Raw genomic sequence first — 21,253 nt, 5'->3', positions numbered from 1 at the left:
ATTGTCCTGAAAGATCTCAGCTTTTCCCTGTGAGACTGGATGCTCAGTGTAAATCATCTAGTGCAAACCTTCTTGCCAGCTCTTTCTGGATTGTTTCATTTTGACTGTGAAGCCAATAACTCCACCACATTTTTCCCATTAATGTCCTCAAAGCCAACTTCCTTAGCAAAAGAGACAATGTCCTTCTGGAGAGCAAGGATAACATCAAATCCAACGGAGTTCAGAATAAACTCTTGCAATTATTTTTACCATAGACCATTTATACACCGAATTGTGACTTCTTCTCAAGTAATGCTAATGTTGTCTATGCCATCCATGGTATTAAACTACCTCCAAAATTCATTCAGGCAGGGCTTTTCCTTACCTGTTGTCTCCTGGATAAGCTTGGAGAAGGCTTCTAAACATTAGGCCTCGAAAGTGGTGATTACTGCCTCGTTCATTGGGGTCTTACCAGTGGCAGAATAAGACTTTTCCACTGGGTCACATGGTTTCCTAATCAACCTTCTGGCAGGTGGCATTGTCCTAAACAAGGAGAATGCTGAAGTCCATGACGTGTTTCTTACAGTGTTCCCTAAAGTCTGGCACCACGTAGGCACTTTGAGAATTTGTGTAGTAACCTGGGCCTTTCAGTTGTTTCCATGACTGGTAGAGAGAACTTCCAAAATCCTCTTGTAGCCCTGGGGTTCTCACTGCAATGAATAAGCAAAGGTTTTAGTGTGCAGTCTCCTTCTGCACTGCTGCCCAGCAAAAGGGTCAAATTATCTTTCAGCATCCTTAAAGCCCAAGGCAGTTTCCTCTTCAATACATCCAATAGGGATTGAGTGCCCACCACCTTCAACTAAACTAGCTATGTCTCATTTAGCTTTTAAAGCAACAGTTGTGCATAGGCATCACTCAAAGCTTGCCTTGAACTTCTGATGGTTATTACATGCAAAGATAGTTCATGATCAAAAACACAAACCGCAGTGATGCTGGAAGCCAGATCTCATTGGCGTGAATGCAGAACAGACAAGACGGATGCTGCTGCATAGCCACTGTTGAGATGCTCTACACATTCCCACTGCTGCAATACATAACATATATAAACATATGGGTACTTGTATGTCATCTATGTCTCACTGGAGTTCTATGAGGCCAACTGCAACTCTCAGTACAGCTGGGCTGCTCAGGAGAGTTTTCAATGGAAAATGCGTGGTAGAAGATTGCAGGATAGAAAACAGGTAATAAAAGCGCTTAGCAAAACATGGTGCTAAAAAATCAATGATGGAACTCCAAAACAAACGACAAAAGCAACAGAAAGCAGCATGGTACTGAAGTTACAAGTCGCCAGTTTCAAGGAATGATTGAGTAAAGCAGGAGTGAAGGGTGGAATCTGATGGAGCAGCATAAATTCATGAGTGACACAGAGGAAGTGAATAGGGAAGGAAACGTTTGCTGTCTCTTCTACCACAAGAATGAGCGAGCATCAAATAAAGATAGCAAATAGCAGGTTCCAAACAAAAGCAGATGGTTCTTCACACCACGCATAGTTCAGCTGTGAAATCCCTTGCACAGGATGCTGTAGTTTCTTGAAGCATGCATGAGTTCAAACTGGCCAAGGTAAGTGGAAGAAAATCCACGGAAGGTTCTTCAATACAAAGATAACAGTTCTGGCTCAGGAAGTTCCCCCAGCAGATATCCACTGCTGGAGATGGTCAGAAATGGGAAACTGGGTTGGATTGTCTGATGATGGCCGGCTGCTCTGAGTGCAGGTCCACATTCTCCCCAGTCGCAGTGATTGTCTCCAGGGGCTCTCAGTTTGCCTCAGATGAATGACTTGAGAGCCATGCGGTGCTGCTGCACTTACACAGAGCTGAGGACCACGGTTCCCCATCAAATCCTGACACGTGAGCATTGCTGCAGAGCTCATCTCACTTCAGTTACTGGTGTAGGATGGGAAAGTTGTGTGGGGTTTTATGGTTGCAATCATTAGTTACGTTTTAACTTTTAGATGAATGGGCACAGTAAGCACGCAGATAGGAACGCACGGCAAGTCTTCACACCCCTCTCCTTATGCTGGTACTCCTCCAGGCTGCCCTGACCCCCGGCTGAAGTTGGCATCGGGGGAGCTCTGCCACACAGCGTGCTTACGTAACGACAGCTGGGCTTGTTAAAACAGACGGTTTGGGGGTTTTAAAACATTATTTATTCTGTGGCAGATCTGCAGATAGACGAAATACAGAACGAGCTGGCTTTAATAAAACATTGTGTGTCCTTGTACTCTCAAATACGCAGGACCAGTGAGAGCTCACCTGCTCCAGAGCACTGCCATCCCTTCCCGAGCAACCAGGCTCGCTGCCAAACATCTGCGCTGCTGAGCCCAGGGACAACGCGAACACCCTCACCGCCACTCCCCGCTTATTTTTGGGGGGACACGCTAAAGCACCTGTGCATACCAATTCCCTTTACTCGGGCATCCTCCAAACCCAGCGGGAGGAGGGCAGGAAAATGCAGACCTTGCACGGAAGGGCTGCAGGGAGAGCTGGCGGGGGAAAGCAAGCTGCGGGGAGCTTCTGTTGCGGGGAAGCGGCGGGGCTGCACCAGCTCTGCCCGCCGGCCGCAGCAAGGCACGGAGGGGGATGTAGTCTGCGGGTGCGGTGCGGAGCTGCCTACACTTCCCAAGGTGCCCGCCGGGCCGAGCCGGGCCGAGCCGCGCCGGGGCTGTGGGTGCGCGCACCTGCTGGCGGGGGCGGAGCGCGGCGCCGCCTGCCCCGCTGCGCGGCGGCGGCGGCGGCGGGGGCGGGCGGGGATGGTGCCGCTCGCGGGGGCGCGGTGACGGGCGGTGGCGGCGGCGGCGGCGGCGGCGGCGGCGGCGGGAGCGGCGGGGAGCGCGGTCCCTCTGCGCGCCATGAGCACCGGCACAGGTAGGCGAGCCCCCTCCTCTTGTGTTTTGGAAGGGGACGTTGCCGCTGCCCCGCTGGGGTCCGTCACGTCACGGTGCGGGCAGGGGGAGCCGGCTGGAGACCGCTAACCTCAAAAAAAAAAAAAGCAGAAAATCCGTGTGTATGTGCGTATCGCAGAGGCGCTGCGGGGCGGGAGGAGCTGCGGCTTCCCGGGCGGCGGGACCGGGACCCTGCGGGCTGAGCTGGTCCGGTCCGGTCGCGGCGGGAGGGGAGCAGCCCGGTGCGGGTACCCTCGCCGCCCGTAGCCCGCGGCTCCTCGGCCGGGCCCCGCAGCCGGCGTGTGGGTGAGGGTGGCCGGCGGGCTGCTGGCCCCCTCCCCGCCCGGCGTCCTGAGACAGGGGCGTTGGGTTAAAAGCTCGGCCTTTTCTGCTGACCGAAACGTCACGGTGATGGAGGTGAAAATCCCGGAGGTTTCATGGAGCCCGAGCTGGCATTGCCACCCCGGGGGTGGGATCCGGTTGCCCAGGGCAATGCGAAAGTAATTTATCCAGTGATACATGCAGAATTTTGAGAAGCGACTTGGAATTGTGTTTTCCAGCGATTCGGCATTTGTCTGTGTTGTGTGGCGGCGGGGTTGGTCACTTCAGAGCGTGGCTGATGGCAAAATATTCCAGTGTTTAAGGCAAAGGCAGGGTTGTGCGTAGGGGAAAGGGGGAGGCCGCGGGAGCTGGGGTGCGTTTTGTTTCTGAGGTTAACTGCAGCTGCTAAATATACCCCTGCCACAACAACAGGCAGATAGCTGTAGTTACGCGGGGACTCTGTGTGTCAACATGCTTAATCATACCTCGTCCTTGCAGCCAGCCGAACGAGCCCGGTGCAAACAAAGAGGAAAACCCTGTTAGAGCAGAGCGAGACCTGGGGTCAGGCACCTGCCGGAGACTTCGGCTGTAAACCTGCTTTGGCATTTCCTTGCATCCTTTGAAGGTGTAGGTGTTTCCACGTGTGCCGACTGTCCGCGTTCCCGCGTGGTCTGTGGATGAACCGTGCCCTGTCAGCACGCTGCGGGGAAGGGCCCAGGCCAAGGCAGGTGTTCAGGGGTGCAGGTGAAAGTGGGGTGACCGTGTGTTGTGAGGTGAATTGAATTGTGCATTAGAAATCACGAGTCTGTTCTGTGTCTCTAAAGGGAATCAAGAGGGTTAACGCAGATGGTGACATCTGCATTGAAGATGATTAAACTCCGGCATCGAATCCCATCCTTGGCTACCCGTCTGTAATTCTGACCTGAAGAATATGAAATACTGTGCAAAACTTAAATTCTGTGGTGGTAGAACTAAGACTGGAACTGGGAATATTAAAGTCCAAAGCTGTATCTTTGTAATATTTAAAATGCTAATTAAATAGATTGTAAAGTTATAAACCCAGTAGAAAAGTTAGTGCATAACAGTCTAGTGCAGAGGAGACTTGACACAATTCTATCTCAGTAATTGCACCAAACATGGTGTAAATGAAATAGCAAAAATGAACGGTGCCAAGATAAAAATAACATCCTGGGAAAAAAGAGAGTGGAAAAAACCCCGGAGAGTGCTTAGCTCTTGTTTGAAAGTATAACTGGTAGTTTTAGGAGTGTTGGTTTTAAGTATTGGTTTATCTTTGATGTTTCCAAATTTTTACTTTGCATGCCTATGTGGACTATGTAAACAATTTACAGCCAATTTTCATGATAAATTAAATGTGAGGAGCCCACATCTACTCTGAAAAATCAATGGAAATTTTCCATTAACATCAATGGAGCAAGTATTGTACAGCAAATTTAATGCCACAATTTGACTAAAATCACTTGTTTCCAAAAGATTTCCACAAAAATTGCTATGGAAAGGCTATAATTCAAAGTTTGGTATTTACTGTGACAGAAAGATGTTTCTGGTTCTGCCAAGAAAATAAGGATGCAGCGTAGTATTAAAATCAACCCTACGTAAGGTTTAAGGAATTGCTGCCCTCTTTGGTGATTCAGGAGAAATCCCGCCTCTTCCGCTTACTCTTGAGATGGAGTCAACTGCTGTGGCTCTGTGCTTGTTACTCCGGAAACCTTTGCTCAGGCTGTGTCCCCTCTTGGGCCGATGCAGCACATCATCAGCTGTCTGGATCAAGAGGGCAATGCCTTGCCATTTAGACCTAAGATTTGGCTTTAGATATAGAAATGACTGTGTGTTAGTTTGTAATGTATAATATAATAATAATGTCATTTAACGTGTCCCCAAGAGCACATATTTTGTAAATATTCTGTGTAAATGGCCTGCAGACTCATGCTACAATTTTAAATCTAGGAAGCATATGATCATGTGGCATAGTAAAACACAACTCAAATGCATCATTACATACGTTGTAATTATGTTTTTCCACACAAGGTTTTCCTCAGCTGACTTCCATGTACTTGCCATGAATCTTGGCTGAAACTATTTCTAAGAGCGAGCTCATTCACTGCCCTTAACACCTGTGTTTGCATGACATGGCTTCCTGATACTGTCAGAGTAGTATTTCAGCTCTTTGCCATCTTGAAATCATAGCAAGAAGAACAAAGTAGGTTAAAAATTTAAGATTGGGAAAATTAGTTTCCCCATCAGTTCTCAGAAATAGGGTAACTTGGTGTCTGTTATTTAAGTGCATAAAAAGGAATCACAGAGCTAAATACATACTGGGTGAATTATCTTAGATTAGATTAAATTAAATGTCATGACACACTTTCACATGGCTATTAAGTCTTTAAACTATTATATTACAGGGAAAATTTGATTGTGTGGATCAGGGAACAGCTAATGGAGTGTCACAGCCCAAATGGATGACGAACGTAGTGATTCTGGGTGCAAAAGAGGTTATGCAGGTTGGTCACGCAGGGCCCTGCTCTGCTTGGGAGAGGCTTAATTCCGTTTCAAAGTTCAAATGCAAATATGCCAGTGGGAATTTTCTCTGGAGACAATAGTAAGACTGTTTCAGACTGCAGTATATTTTATAGGTAGTTACAGTGTTTTACTTTCAGCCCTTCATTTTCAGCATTGGAAGACAGCGTTGGATTACTAGATATGAGCAGCAAGAGGTCGACTTGCTTTGGAATTCTCCAACTAATGAATGTCTGCAGATTATAACGTGTAATCCTCCAAGTTTTGTGATTAAACAGAAGCAGAACTACTTCATTTCATTCCCATTTTAGCCATGTTTCCCTGAAAAAAATAATCAACAACACATATTTCCTGTTGGTATTTTCTGCCTCTGAAGTGGAATTGCATAGATTGTGTATAATTTCTTAGATTGCAAAAAAAATAGGCAGACATATCTTAGGATTCTTTAAGTTTTTTTGGTTGAAGGTTCTTCTTTACAGCTCTTTAGAAAAGGATTTCAGCTCAGTGTATGACATCTGTTAAATGGCATTGTGCTCTTGGATTGTAAGAACGTACTGCACAGTTATGAGAGGATGAAATAGGCTGGAAGAGATTATGGGGTGATGGTCCATCGGCTGGTACCTCCTAACTGCAGGACATCCCGGCTGCCCTGGGCCTTCGTGAGCTGCCCCAGCGCTGCAGCAGATCTCTGGAAAGGAGACTAGTTCTGCTTTACAAAACCCAGATACTTGGCTTTCTGAGTGAGGTCTATTTCTTGCCAACTTGCCTTTTTGCAGCGCAGCATTTGTATAGTAACGAGCATCCTGGTGGCTGGTGTCTGTAGATGTCTTAGTGTCATTCCACTGTGATGTTAAAGTCAGTATACTTTCAGTTTTGCTTCTCAGGATGTTAATGGCTTGTGTACTTAATGCCCAATAATCAACTTTGTCTTAGAAACATAGAGGGCTAAGAACTGTAAAGAAAATTGAAGAATTAATCACAGCATTGCAATTGAGGTAACCTTCCCCCCCCCGCCCAACCTTCTTCTATGCAATGGGTTGGCCAGCATTCAAGGAGAAGTGAGGAAACCCTGATTTTAGTTTTGCCTAATTTGAAAAATCATTCCCCCTGTACACTGCACAAATCCAGGCTTTCAGCAGTGGGAACACATCTCTCTTGACTGTTGTTAACTTTAAGCTCACCGCTGCAATTTCCAGTCCTACTGGGGAATTACTGGGGCCATTAACTCACCTTCAGACCTTGGGTTCTCAAATTAAGCATCCAGCACTCACAATAATGAATTAAACATATTTCATAGAATCATAGAATCATAGAATGGTTTGAGTTGGAAGGGACCTTCAAAGGTCATCTAGTCCAACCCCCCTGCCAGGAGCAGGGACATCTCCAACCACATCAGGTTGCTCAGAGCCCCGGCCAACCTGGCCTGGAATGCTTCCAGGGATGGGGCATCCACCGCCTCTCTGGGCAACCTGGGACAGTGTTCTACAACCCTCATTGTAAAACATTTTTTCCTAATATACAATCTGAATCTACCTCCCTCTATTTTGTGTGGAAGTGGGCTGTGCTGCTTGGGGCTTTTTGAAGCCGAGCTCTGGGTGCACCCAGATGAGAAGGGGGCACAGGCAGCAGAGCTCTGTCTCTGCACAAGCCCCATGTCGGATGCAGGGCAGTGGATGGGCCTTTGAGATTATTGGACAATTTGCTGGCTTGCTGTCTGCATCCTTAAATATAACCTTAAGGCAAATATTTCTGGATTTAGATTATTCTCGGTGTCAAGATCCATTAGCAGTGTGTCAAGGTCCTTCGCTGTTATAGTCTGAAATGTTGGAATGTTTTTTTCACAGCTTATTAGTTGATGTTCGTGCTCTGAAATCTAGATGGAGTATTGTTTTGCATGAAGCATGGTTATTTATTTTTTCATTTCAGAAAAGGAATGTGAGAGGAATATAAACTCCATTCGGTGAATAATTCTACCTGTTTTAGGAGCTGTTTTTCTCCCTTTCTCTGTAAAAGCAAATAATTCTTCTACTGGCATTAGTCAAATTGATCAATAACTCTGTTTTGGAGATTCTCCTGATCCTACAGGAGAAGTTGCTTGATCTGTAGCTGAAGGAAAACAAAGTCTAATAACAAGTCAGTTGGCCATGGAAAAAGAAAGATTCCTGAATTATAAGATATCACTAGTGATATTTTTAAAAGACTTCAATGTTATTGTAATACAGTTTGTTTGTTTGTTTTTTCTATTTAGAAACTGTTATTTTTAGATTTAAGTAATACTGTCATTGTAAAACAATTACAGACTGTGGTTGTCTGATGATGGATATGAGAAACAAGTGTGGTATCTCTGTTGTTACTGTATAGTAGCTGCTCACAAATACAGCATCCAGTTCCCTGCAGGTTTTCAGGTACCTCTTCTATTGTTTAATTTCTAGCATGGGACCCTCTCTGATACTTCAGAAGAGGATGAAATGTGATTGTCCCACCTTCTTCCTCTTCCCTCTTGCCAAGTTCATTTGAGCTTCAAGGAGGAAAAAAAAATCCTCACCCATACTGGTTTATGGAGTGAAATACCTGATACAGTATGAATGTGGAGGACTAAGCATACAGTAGTTGTGTTCCTTCAAGTCTGTTTCAGAAGATGATAAAGTAAAATCGAATCCCTGTGACATTGTTTGTATGACGAAACCCTTGGTGAAGTAGAAGGAATTAAAGTTTGATGCATATCATATGAAGAAGAAGCCACAGAACCTGTTCTGCTTGAGAGTGTCATGCAAGAGCTTTTTTTTTACTTTAGAAAATAGGTCATATACTGCTTCCCCTCACAGATACATGACTTGAGGATTCATAGATAACAGGGAATTTCAGACGTAATACATAAGGCAGTTTACTAGTCTAGGTATATACTGGGATCTTCTCTACTAAGCCACGCTAAGTGGGACTAAATGAATAGGCAGCCCCGTATGCAGTGATTGATTTCAGAGTTCTTGATCACAGACTTTTTCCTGACTTAGTTTTACCTCTGAAACAGAGTTTATTGAGGTGCATTTCTGAATCCTAAATTGCTGCAAATATTGCAGATTAAAATGATGTGAATGCTCTAGAAGTCATTAAAAATACTTTCACAGTTTCCTGCTTGTTTTCATCTTGGCAACTTTCATTTACTTTACTCTGTTTACAAATTCTTTACCTCTCTATTCCTGTTGATGTTCCCAGTATTGCAAACTTAGCTGGGACCTGTAAGTCGAACAGGTATTTCTGTTCTTTGCTGCTGAGGGTTTTTGATGGAGTTCAGCTGACAAGTTTGGCTTTGTAGGGTTTGCCTTGTTCTGATGTTCCTTCTGGCTTTGCAATACCAGCAGCATTGAAGCAATTGCTCGGTTACGATTTTAGATTGCAACACAGATACAGAGGATGTGATCTTTAAGGTTGTGTATATATTTTGTAGGGCACAGAGACCAAAGGAAACTATAGAAATGGGCCGTGTTGCCACTATTACCCTTGAAGACAGGAATGGAAAAGGGTCTGCAGCCAAATCCCAGAACTGGGATACGAGGCAACGTGGAGCAGCTGGGGCTGCGTATGTCTGCACCACGCGTCGTAGCGAGTGTCTGGCAGTGACTTCACCACCTCACCCCTGTGACTTGCACATACACTCTCCGTTCTGCTGTCTGTTCACCTGGCTGTGAGTCAGGCTCAAAGAGCCTTGGTTGTAGGTTTTCTGCTTGCAGTCTGAGCGTTGGCGTGCTCAGCGGTTCCTGCCCTGCTCAGGCTAAATAAAGCCCCGTGCACTGCTGTTGGCTTTGGAGCAGCGACAGGGTGCAGGTGGAGGTAAATACTGGTGATAAGAGAGTGGTGTTGGTTTGTGTGCCTCCTGGAACCTCTCCATGACTAACAGTGCATGTTTCGGTACAGTCACCCACCTGTTCGACAGGGTACAGCCCCTAATGCTGCGGGGCTTTGGGACAAGATGTGCCAGGTGGAGGAGTCCGCTTTTGTTCCACCTGGAGAGGAGAAGGCCAAGGGGAATCAAATTGTGGTCTTCAACTCCCTAAGTTGAAGGTAGAGGGTAGATGGAGCCAAGCTTCTCCCACGGATGCATGGAAAAAGGGTGAAAGACAACATTCAGAAGGTGTAGGGAGAAGAAGAATCACTATGAGAGTGCTTGAACCCTGGAGGAGGATGCCCAGAGAGGCTGTGAAATCTCCAGCCTCAGAGATTGTCAAAAGTTGTTTGACAAGTGCCTGAACAACCTGTCCTAACTCTGAAGATTGCCCTGCTGTGAGCTGGGCCTGTGTGCATCTGGTCCAAAGTTTTCTCTGGGTATCTGAAGCCATCATTAAGCGTGACTACAGAGCTCCTGCTGAGCTGATGCAGAGATCTATGGGCAGATGAATTTTTGTGTAGCCATTTACCAATTAGTCTTCCTGGCCATGTTTTGGTGGCTCATTCCTGTCTTGGAAAATTGAAGAAAAACTAGTGTCAGCTTCTTGTATGAACATTTTTAAGCTCTCTTGCATCAGCCCCCGGGGAGAAACAGGGTTTATGTACCACAAATCTGTTGAAAAGTTGCCTAAAGATGCAGACCTCTCCCCTGATTTATGTCTGTGCAGCTGCAGAGCCCCTCCTTGACTGGGACGGAGAGTTTGGTGTGGACATCTGGCTTCTCTATCGCTGCTGGGACTTTGCAAAGTGCTAAGCATCCATCACCCATGGGTGAAATCACTGTGACATGTGGAGTGTTTTGGCATTCTGAAACCAGGGCATGCATTTATGTGCCTTTGTACAGAATTAGATGTAAGCATTTTAACATATTTAATCTAATAGCCATTGCTTTTCATGGTACAAAATTAAGATAACAAGCATCTTGGAGACTGTCTTAATGTCTTGTCAGCTGTGAGAAGAACCGAAGCTTTTCTTGTGCCATCTTTAAGACTTCTGTCCTTACGAACCATAAGACCTTTAGTAACAAGCATTTGTATTTCAATTTGCTGTATGCCACATTTACTGTCCTTATTTAAGATCATAACACTGTCTGTACCAGCCCAGATTAAATGTCTGTGTGGTCCAGTAGCCTGTGTCCAGCTGTGCCCGTCGTCCTGACCTGGGAACCAATGATAACAGTGACTAGTTGTGTCCGTCTTGGTTTTGAATGTTTTTCAAGATGGTACTAAGTGATGCATCACCTCAAATGCTGAATTTTAGCTCATTTTTGGTAATGTGGCCTAAATTTCATTGTCTGCAGAAAGCCAGCCTAACAATAAACTTCTATTTGTATCTTAATAGAGCTTAACATCTTAATAGAGCTGCCTAGTTACACTGCTGTAGCTTTGATTGTGTCTGTATGATTAGTTGGATTTGACCTGAGACTGAAACCCAGGTTATGCTGAGGAACCTTAACTCCCGTTATTTCTAAACTTTGGGATTAAATAATCTTTCTAAACTGAAGCAGTACTCTACATTTTCAGGGAAAGCAGTGAAGCGATAGGCACCCATTTCACATTTCTTTCCATAGATCTATAATTTTAGCTTGTGATATGCCTGAGCGTTTTCCCAAGGTCAGGGCTGATTTTCCCTGGGAACACCACGGTCTGTGTCCTGTAAAGAATACGACGCTGACGTTAGGGTGATGCTGCCAGCTCTGAAGAAACGCTCGGCTGGGCTTTCTGCATCTTGTCTCTGAAGCTCGTAAGATCTACAGAGGTGTAGAAGCGTGCCATAGTTTTGCCTATTTTAGAAAGCAGCAAACAGCACGAGCTGCAGATTTAAGTTGGCAGAAGAAGCCTGGCTGTTAAGCTAAAGCTGTCAGAAACTGCCATGGTGTTGGTTGGATACTTGGTTGACTTTCCCATCCTGCTGTGAATTAGAAAAAGGCAGCTTCTTAGAGCCTTTCTAAATACAAAGGTAGTTAATATTTTTGGAAATATGTAGGAATGCTGTATATTGGAGGCAGTCCCAGCTTCAGTCCTGGTAGTTTTGATCTCATACATGTGTTTCCTAAGGTCAATAATTAAGTGTTTAATAGAGTGATGGATGCTTTCAGTATAGCTATTTGCACTGTGGACATCAAAAAGCTCACCAATTTCAGTTCTGAAACTCATCTTTAGTTATTTCTTTAACCTATTTTTATGACATTGTCTCGGGTTGTGTGTTGTTTTCACTCACATATCCCAATAATTAATTGTTTGCTAAAGCAGAGCTATCTTCTCCTGCTAGTCCATTTCTCTACTGATCACTCTGCTTGCTTTGAAAATTAAAAAAAAAAAAATTAAATTTTTTCTAATTGAACCTGTTTTCCATAAGTGAACCTGTGAATGTATTTTAAGGAGTTGCACATCTAGTGTTGCTTACGGAGACCTCAGCAGTGGGTAAATGGCAAACCTTGATGTGTTAAAGCAGGCTTCCTCCTCTTAGTCTGCCCTGTGGCTCCGCGCTGCGGATTGGCGAGGCAAGTGATGACTCTCATGCTGGAAGGCAGAGAACTGAAGTTTAACAGGCATCCCCTATGAATTTTCTAGGGAAATTCTGATAATTATGCTGTGGCAAAGAAAAAAATTATATGGAAAGTATTTCCACTGTGTTGATATTATGGTGCTAGGAAGAATTAACAGTTACCAGAGAACCTGTGTTGGTCACAGGGTATTTGGCATTTCAGCTTGACAGCTAGGTATGGCACTTGGGCAGCAGGGATGGACCGAAGGAGCTGTGCAGCCAGGAGAGCTGTCATACTGACCCGTGAAGAAGTCGCCCTACGTGCTTCGCTTCTTTTTGTCTCTAGGCTGCGATCGCTTCTGCTGCATCTGAGATGATCATTGCGTCTCACTGTCAGCGTTAAAGCCTCTTTTTCTTGATTTATTTAGACTTTTTGTTGCATACTTCTGTGTAAGCATCCTAAAATGATATGCCTTAAAGAAATTTGAGTGCAATAAAAAAATTGGAAAATGCTTTTAAATACAAACAATGTAATTAATAGGGTAATTGCTGTTATATTAATGTGCCTTATATTTTATCTGACTGTGGTTTATGTTGTTTGTAAACTTTTGGGAGGAGATGCTGTCTCTGGCTTTGTTTACTGCATAAACAGTCGTAATGCTTTTAGTCCCAAGCTGAAAGATAACATCATCTCTTTAGGAAAATTCTGCCATATTTTGCAGGAACTCCTTCCTTTTTTGGTAGGATGTATCCCTCTTTACATTTCCCTGATGTAAGGGAGGTTCTTTGGTAGAATTTTGTTATGGTACTGTTGGTGCTGCATATTTTTATAAATATATTTAGCTTTTCAATAGTATTTTGGTCAATTGACTACAAAGCTCTCACAAGAGAAGGGAATTTGTTTGTACACATGGGAGAACTGAAAAGAGGTTTGTGACTTGTATTTGGTAGGATTAGTCAAGAGGAAAAGAATCTGAAATACCAAATCTGAGTTAAATGTTGCATCCGTTAGGTCACTCTGACTTCACATGCATAAGGCTTAATACATTTGAGGTTATTTTTGGCATTGGCATGAGTGGCTGACATTTGTCTACAGAAGTAAGAAAGGAAAACAAAGCTTGATTTGTTTACCATCTTCCACTAAGTTTTGAAAAATAATGTCTGGTCCTTAGCTTGTCCAGTGGCTCAAGAAGGGAAGAGGGAGGGAAGAGCTGGGCTTGTACAAACCAATTGCAACAAAGCCAGGTTCCTGCTGTTAACTCCATGCCCCAGGCAGCCTCAATATTCCCCTCCTTGTGTCTTCCTTCTCTCTGCATATCCATGAGGAGATTTCATTCCAAAAAGAAATGAAGATTGCAACTGATGTCACCCGTGAGATAAGACTCTACAGGTAAAATACAAAAACAAAAAAAACCCAAAAACCCTCATCCAAAACTCCTCCAGAATCCCACAAGAACCTAACCCTAGAACATGTTTATTTATTTTTACAAGGTAGGAGAAGGCTGCACGTACGGGCGCCCGCGCTGCAAGCGTGCAGCCCCACCAAGGAATCTGTGCAGCCCACAGTGACGCCTGTCCCGCAGAGCCCTGCCAGCAGCTGCCACTGTCACTTGCCAGTTGTTTAAAGCTCTTTAAAGGTGGTGTGAGGTGGCAAAGAGATGATATGCAGCCCTTTCCTCTAGAGGCAGGCTTACATTAATGTTTCCCCAAAGGCCAGCTTTTCAGATACTTGCAGAAAAGTGGAAAAGCCCCTGCTTTTCTCTCTGCTCGCCCATCTGCCTTTCGCAGCTGGGTAGGGAAGCTGGGGATGGAGGTAACTTCCCAATTTTTCAGTTTCTGCAGCTTTCATCAGTCATGATCACATGAATACAATAGGTAATTTGGAAAATATTTGTGGTTCATTCCAGATCAGACGGATAACGCGTGTCAACTTTTGCCTCCCCCCCGGTGACCTGAAAGTTTTGTTATTGGGGTGAAGATATTTCAGTCCTGAGGGCTTGTACTGAGTTGAGCTTGTTCACTGGGCACGCTGTCTAGATAAAGTGGACCTAATCCAAGCCACACATAACACTTCTGTTCAAAAGATGTCAAAACAAACAGTTCATCTTAAGAAACATCTGACCGAAGTGCACCGCTCTGATTGTCCCCTAATGCTTTCTGCATGGCATTATCAAGCTCCTATATTTGTGTGTTTGTCATCAGGTTTTGATCATCTCATCGTTTTGGTGGCTGTATACTACAGGTGTAGCCACTGGTATAATTTAATACTGGGGGAAAGAGTATCTGCATAATGAGAATTTTAAACTGAGGGAGGGTACATTTAGGTAAGATACAAGAAAGAAATTTTTCACTGTGAAGGTGGTAGAACACTGGAACAGGTTGCCCAGAGAAGCTGTGGATGCCCCATCCCTGGAAGTGTTCCAGGCCAGGCTGAATGGGCCTTTGAGCGCCTGGGCTAGTGGAAGGTGTCCCTGGGCAGGGGGATTGGAACCAGATGATCTTTAAGGTCTTCTGCAGCCCAAACCATTCTAGGATTGTATGATAACCGTTCAAATAAGACGAGCAGACAGGTCACACCAGGGGCTGTCCACTGGGGACTGGCACAGCACCAGCACAGGGTGGTTGTGAAGAACTGCATTGCTGAACAAACTCATTTCAGCTTTTGTGTTGTTTGAAGCTTTTTTTCTGACTCTTGGCCTTTGTTCTAGCAGTGGCTCACAACGGCTCACCTGTCGTGCGTATGAGTCACTGCAATCTTCTTGGTCGTTTGACCGCCGTCAAATTGAATGGGCCTGGTGTAAAGAAAAATTCAGACAAGTGTTTCGTTGCAGGAAACTCTCGATATCATAGTAATGGACTTTAACTGGGCTTCAAATCACAGAAGCGTATGTTTCAGAAGTTGTATTTTGAAAAATGTACTCCAAATTTTTTATTTTAAGAAATTCATGAGGGTTATTTTCAGAGCTGTTGACATGAAGCCACTGATGAAACAGCAGCCAGCCCTGAAGCCTACAGCTCCCATAGGGAAAGCCATCAAAATGCGCCGTGGCAGAGCGTCGGGGTAAGGCGCTGGCAAGTTCAATTTGTCTTACGCGTGCCCAGAGAGTCTCAAGAAACCAGAAGTGCTAATGCTAGGGATGATGACTTATCAAAGGAGTGCAGCTACATGCAAGAGGATTAGTTTTACTAATACATGCTTATAGTTCGTCAAGCTAATGAAGCTCTGCAACATCTGATGCAAATCCACAGAAGAGTTAAATTTAGTAGGCTTTATATGGCGCCTTCAGTTTGAAATGGACGTTATTCATGTTTACAGCTTGGAATTCCTCATTTGTAGTGCTCATTGTAACGTTTTAAAAGTTATTCTAAAATGGATTTCTAAAATGTTTTTGAGATGAATAATTTTCACGTTCAAGACTAGGTGCGCTCTTCATCGTGTATAGTCCCATTGAAGCATAAGGAACTACGTACTGACGTAAGAAATAAAGCTTCATGCTGCAGTTATTAAAAGCTGCCCCTTACCTTAGAATTGAAAATTTGAAGAATCTTTATTTTTAAAAGTTTGATTGAAATAAGAATTTTTTGTATTTTTGAGACTTTTATTGATAATGTTACTCAGAGACCAGTCACCTTTCTTGTGCGGATGTAGATACTAAAATGTCATTCCTTAAAGTTAAATCCCCAGAGCCCCCTCATCTATGAACTAATTGTGCTGCAAATTGTTGACAGATTACGTTATTCTGGAAGTTTGCATCTGTTTTGTGTCATTTAATGCAAATGAATTGTAGATAAAATATGCTAGGACATTAAATGTTTATTTGAGATAATGGTTCTGTTTATTCAGCTCGAGGAAACTAAAGTTGAAGGTAAGAATACACTTAAAAAAAACATGGGGAGGAAGCAAGAAAACAGATTAAATATGCTTACAATAAAATTATAAAAGATTGCCGTAGGTTGCTGCAGTGGTACATTAACATACTGAACTATTTGTGGTGTGGCACATTTTCCACATCAGAATTAAACAAACAGTAGCTTAATGCATTAAGTCATTTCAGTGACATTTGCTCTGTCAGTTGCCTGCGGGCTGGAAAATGAAGTATTATGGTGAAGGATACACAGATGGATCCAGCAGCTCAGGATGCACTCCGAATGGCAGAGGGCTGGGGGCCAGTTTTGGGTCCCGGGATGCCAGTCACGTTGGTGAGATGCTTTTGGTCCCTGTCTTGGTTTGATAGGAGGTGCTCGACTATGGGCATTGTCACCTCTGTCCTGTTTCCCCCAGTAAAATCAGCGAGTGGAATGAAGGGGCCATTTCTGGTGTTTCCGAGAGGAATATCACTTGCTGTGGGAGCACTTTTTTTCTTTTTTTTTCTCTATCATTGAGGCTACGCTGGCGAGTGGAACTTCTCTGCTTACTTTGCTCTCCCCAACACCCTGGGAAGGCGGCTTCACAACAAAACCCGTGTGATTGGCGTTCTTGCTCAAGAGCAAGGTGTTGTAGTGTTTCTCTAGGACTTTAAACGATCTTATACTATTTTAAAAAAAAATAAATTAGTGTAGTAGCATCAGTTTACGAGATAGTATACAAGCAGAAGCAAAAAACTTACGTGTTTAATTAGGCCATGTAAACACACAAGAAAATTAAGGGAGAAATCGCAAGCAGTACCATTTGTATTCATAAACCAGAATACAAGTTGGAGCCTCTTTTTTAGCATTTGGATTTTGTTTATGATGCTCATACAGGAAAGGGATGAGGAGACTTTTAAAATGTTAAAAACCTTTAACCTTTTTCTGGAACTATGACAGCTAGAACCAAATTAAAATAATAAAAATAAAGAACAGATTGCTGCATAATCACTTATCTCCCAGTGATGCTAAGTACCAATGATGGTGCTTAATTTAAAACTTCAAGTATTTCAAGGCTGTAATAAAATTGTGAGACTTAACAGTACTTCTTGTAGTGCAGTCAGAACTCCCAGAGCTCCCATATCAAAGAGTCTGCCAGAATTCAAAATGCAGCAGATTAGCAGCCTGAATCACATTGACTGTTCTTTAAATTGCAGGAACCTGTGCAGGGTGTAGAGGCTGGGAACTGGATACCTGTGCAGCAGCGCCGGTGACCCATGGGATACGTGGTTAGGTGGGATTGGTATTTACTGTCACAACAAAACCCCTGCTTCTACAGCAAATTGCAGTATCAGATATGTAACTTGTAAACCAGATTGGTTTCTCTGTATGTTTGGTGTATGTGTAGAATGGAAAAAGGCAGCTTGGCTTCTTTGCTTCACTGTGGCTTTTTGGTGGTGGGATCACCAAGGTAATTTATGCCTAATATTTGGTTTGTAGGATTGTAATGAAATTCCTCCTGAATTCTCAGGGTCAGTCCTTGGGCCAGGCTGCTGCAAATCTGAAAGCAGGCAGTGTAAATGGAAATAGTCATATGGTGATTGATAGCACTGTGGGACAAGAAATTTATTCTGACATTTATATCTGGAAAAAAAAAATGACATTCATTTAGCCATTTATACATGCGTGTGCCTAAAATTAGCTTCTATTCTGTTAGAATCCAATGGTCTAAAGCTACATGTTCAGATCAGAAATGTTGACCCCTCAGGACATCCCGGAGCAGCAGCGGGAGCCCAGCTGCTTCAGGAGGCTGAGGAGAAAACCACTGTCGTCTTGTCCCTCCTGGTGGGCTGTAGAGAAGATGGACCTAGGCTCTTGTCAAAGGTGCATGGCAAAAGGACAAAAGTCAAGACCGTGACAGCTTGCAATGCGACAAGTTCTGATTAGATACAAGGGGAAACAAAATTCCCAAGAAGGTGGTGAAGCACTAGAGCAAGATGTCCAGGGAAGTGGTGGCCTTCGATCCTTGGAGGTTTTCAGATCCGGATGGGACAAGGCCCTGAGCAACCTGATCTAGCGGGATCTGCGCTGAGCAGGAGGCTGGACTAGATGACCTACAGAGGTGCCTTCCAACCTAAATAATTCTGTGGTTCTAAATATAGTGTGTGAGTGTGCTAAACTTGACTTTGGCATGATTAACATTGCATTTAAAGCTAGAGTAGGACAACAAGGCAACGTTTCTGGGGCTCTTATGCAGCACTTCCAAAAAAATATACACACACACGTACATTTTCAATAGAAACTCAGTTATTCTGTAGCATAGTGATGTACCCGCTGGGAGATACATGACTGTTTTAAAACCATAGCTACATCTTGGGGTGTGCATGATGCTTAGATATACTTGTGAGGGGTCAGATTTAATTCTCCAGGTCACAAACTGAACAGCTGAATGGCTTCAAGGCTTCTATTTCCCATTCTGTGACAGATAATTAAAAGATCTTATCTCTTGTGCAGCTGACCTGAGAATAAAGACAATACATTTCCAATATTCTGGAGATTTTCTGCATAGTACAGTACCCAGTTTCTAATTTTTAATTTAATATGTCATTACTACAAATAGGCCAATTTTAAGATAGTATCTTGATTTAAAGTTGAATCTTGGGACCGTTATTTTCTTGTGGACTGAATGTAAAATATGTAGTGAATTCCTAAGTAGGAGAAGTAGAATCTCATTAGTGTAAAACTGTCTGTAAAATGATTGTAAAAGATATTGAAGAAAAGGAGCCTTTTTTTTTTAAAGATTAGAGCAATTTCAATATTAAAAAAGCAAAATTTATTTTATTACGCTTTCTAATTATGTCCATAATTCATCATACAACTAATAAATGGATTGATACATACCCGAGTTTAGGATTAGCATAGCAGCATTAAAGCCTTTGAGTAGGTCTGAGTGTGTTTGAAAGGTCTTGGATTAGTGCTTTAAGTAAAATAATTAAATCTTACTGTATGACTGAAAGAATGTGCTTTAAAGTCATTGTACAATTCTGTCTTTGTGCAAATGTAATCTCACTAGTTGAAAAGGGAACAGACAATTAATGAAAAAACTCTGTCTCAGTAGCTCTTAGATTGGTCAGGATTAGTTTATTTTCTGTCTTTTCCCAGTTTCTGATAATTATTAACAGACCGAATACGGAAATGGGAAATCTGTCAGTCTGATGGAGGATCCTTGGGGACTGCTGTACAGTGCTACATAGGCTGCCTGTCTGGAGGTCAAAGAGATAATTTACAGCTATTTTCCTTTACCCTTCCCTGCTGCTAAGTGGAACTGACAACTGGAATTATCATAGAATCATAGAATGGTATGGGTTCGAAGGAACCTTAGAGATCATCTGGTTCCAACCCCCCTGCCATGGACAGGGACACCTTCCACTAGACAAGGCTGCTCAAAGCCCCATCCAACCTGGCCTTGAACATTTCTGGGGATGGGGCATCCACAGCTTCTCTGGGCAACCTGTTCCGGTGCCTCACCACCTCCACAGCAAAGAATTTCTTTCTTGTATCTAATTGGCCTAATCAATTTGTAAATAAGTGTTGATTACATCAATATAGATATAACTTTGCTAGCAGACTGTTGGTAATTGCTCTGATGGTGTGATTTAGGTGGTGGATTTCACCTGCAATTGGTGAGAAAGTTAAATGGAGGCTTAAAAGAAGCAAATTGTAAAGCACAGCAGAAAATATGCTTGAACTGGAGGTGCAAGGATTTTGCTGCTTTCTCAAGTGCCAGACTGAATGGCACTGTATTAGTGGTGTATTTATTAATAAAGATAAGATTACTGTGTGTATAGAAAACCTCCATGACACCCTCTTGACCAAAGAATATTTTAGCAGAAAATCTTAGATTTTTAGATAATAGATAGTAATCATAGAATGACACAATATTGCTCCTTTTTTCACAGATGGCTAGCTAGCATTTTGGGCATTTCTTATTATTTTGGTTAAGAGGAAGAATTAACAACAAATGTGGGTATTCATTGCAAAGTTACATTTTCTTGAGAAAAGAACACAAAGAAAGGCAATCTCCTAGTCCAGAAACACCTGTTTCCGGTGTTAATGGATTCATATCTGCAGAGGAAAATCAAAGAAGGAGGCTAGAAAAAGACAAAATAGCCAATAATTGGGATAATTCACAATTAAAAGTTCATAATTATGTAGAGGTACTTGAAGGGGGAAAATAGCACGAAAAGGAAGTGCATTGTTGAAGTAATGGATTGATACTTGATGCTGAGGTGTTAGCAGCCTCCCCAAATTGTTAGAAAATCTAATTTCCAGAAAACATTGTATTAGTTTAAAATTATTATACACAATTCTCAAATAACTTGTGGGAGTTACAAAGCAGTATTTTTCTTTTCCTAATGAAGGATAAGATTTTCAAATGTTTACAGGGCTCCCACACTGGAATCACAAGAAGCATTGATGAGCAGGATCAGGAGAGCTGGCAGCTGAGTGACAGTGAGATCTAGTAGATTCAGACGTGAGTCACATAGGAAATGAAGGAATTTGCAATCCCAACATGAATTTTAAACAGGCATCTGACTTGAGACATCTCAATGTTAAGGTGTCTAGCCTGAGCTAGTCCAATGTTGAGTGGAAAGCAGGCACTTCCAGAGGACATTCTGCAGTGGTGGACTTCATGGTGGGAAGTTTCTGTAGTTTTTATGATAGTGGGAACCTACTTTAACTACTTTCCTAATTTTTGGATGCCTAGAATTAGGTGAGGTGACTCCCACAAGGGATCTCTGTATTTGTTTGAAGCTCATGTTTTCATAGAATGAAGAACTTAAAATTTGTTCCTTTGACAATTACAGTTGCTGTTGCAAAAGATGCTGTGTTAGTCTTCCTCATAGTGCTTTGGAAATATAAAGCTGTCAAAAAGCGTTATTGTTATGAAATCAGTGATACGATGCCTGGTGCTAAAACCTGTCTGCCTTGAGTTGTCAGTGTGGTGTCAGACGGTGAAACTGTGACATGATGGGGGTCATCAGGCTGTATGGCTTGGGGCATAAGTGCATGTCATTCCCATCTTCCAGACTGAAATTCAGACCAGACTTTTCATCTCTGTTTCAGCTCAGTGCTAGAAGAGGGACTAAAAATTGAAATAGCACTGGGATTTCTAACACTTAGTGATACTGGAAGGTATTA

At 43.2% G+C, this 21,253-nt stretch overlaps 1 protein-coding gene across 10 annotated transcripts in view; it reads left to right on the top strand.

The window, feature by feature from the left end:
• The first annotated feature begins 2,841 nt into the window (after positions 1-2,841).
• ABLIM2 (actin binding LIM protein family member 2) overlaps positions 2,842-21,253 on the top strand; it is a 148,677-nt gene continuing 130,265 nt past the window's right edge. For all 10 annotated transcript variants that reach the window (XM_086746343.1, XM_086746337.1, XM_086746342.1 and 7 more), the window contains exon 1: positions 2,842-2,903. In XM_086746343.1, coding sequence (XP_086602469.1) covers positions 2,888-2,903 — 16 coding nt within the window. In that variant the 5' untranslated portion in view covers positions 2,842-2,887. The remainder of the gene's footprint in view (positions 2,904-21,253) is intronic.

This window comes from Chlamydotis macqueenii, chromosome 4 (assembly GCF_036417535.1).
Source record: "Chlamydotis macqueenii isolate bChlMac1 chromosome 4, bChlMac1.mat, whole genome shotgun sequence".
Taxonomy (NCBI): domain Eukaryota; kingdom Metazoa; phylum Chordata; class Aves; order Otidiformes; family Otididae; genus Chlamydotis; species Chlamydotis macqueenii.
The sequence above is the reverse complement of the archived record's forward strand: the minus strand, read 5'-3'. Positions and strand labels throughout refer to the sequence as shown.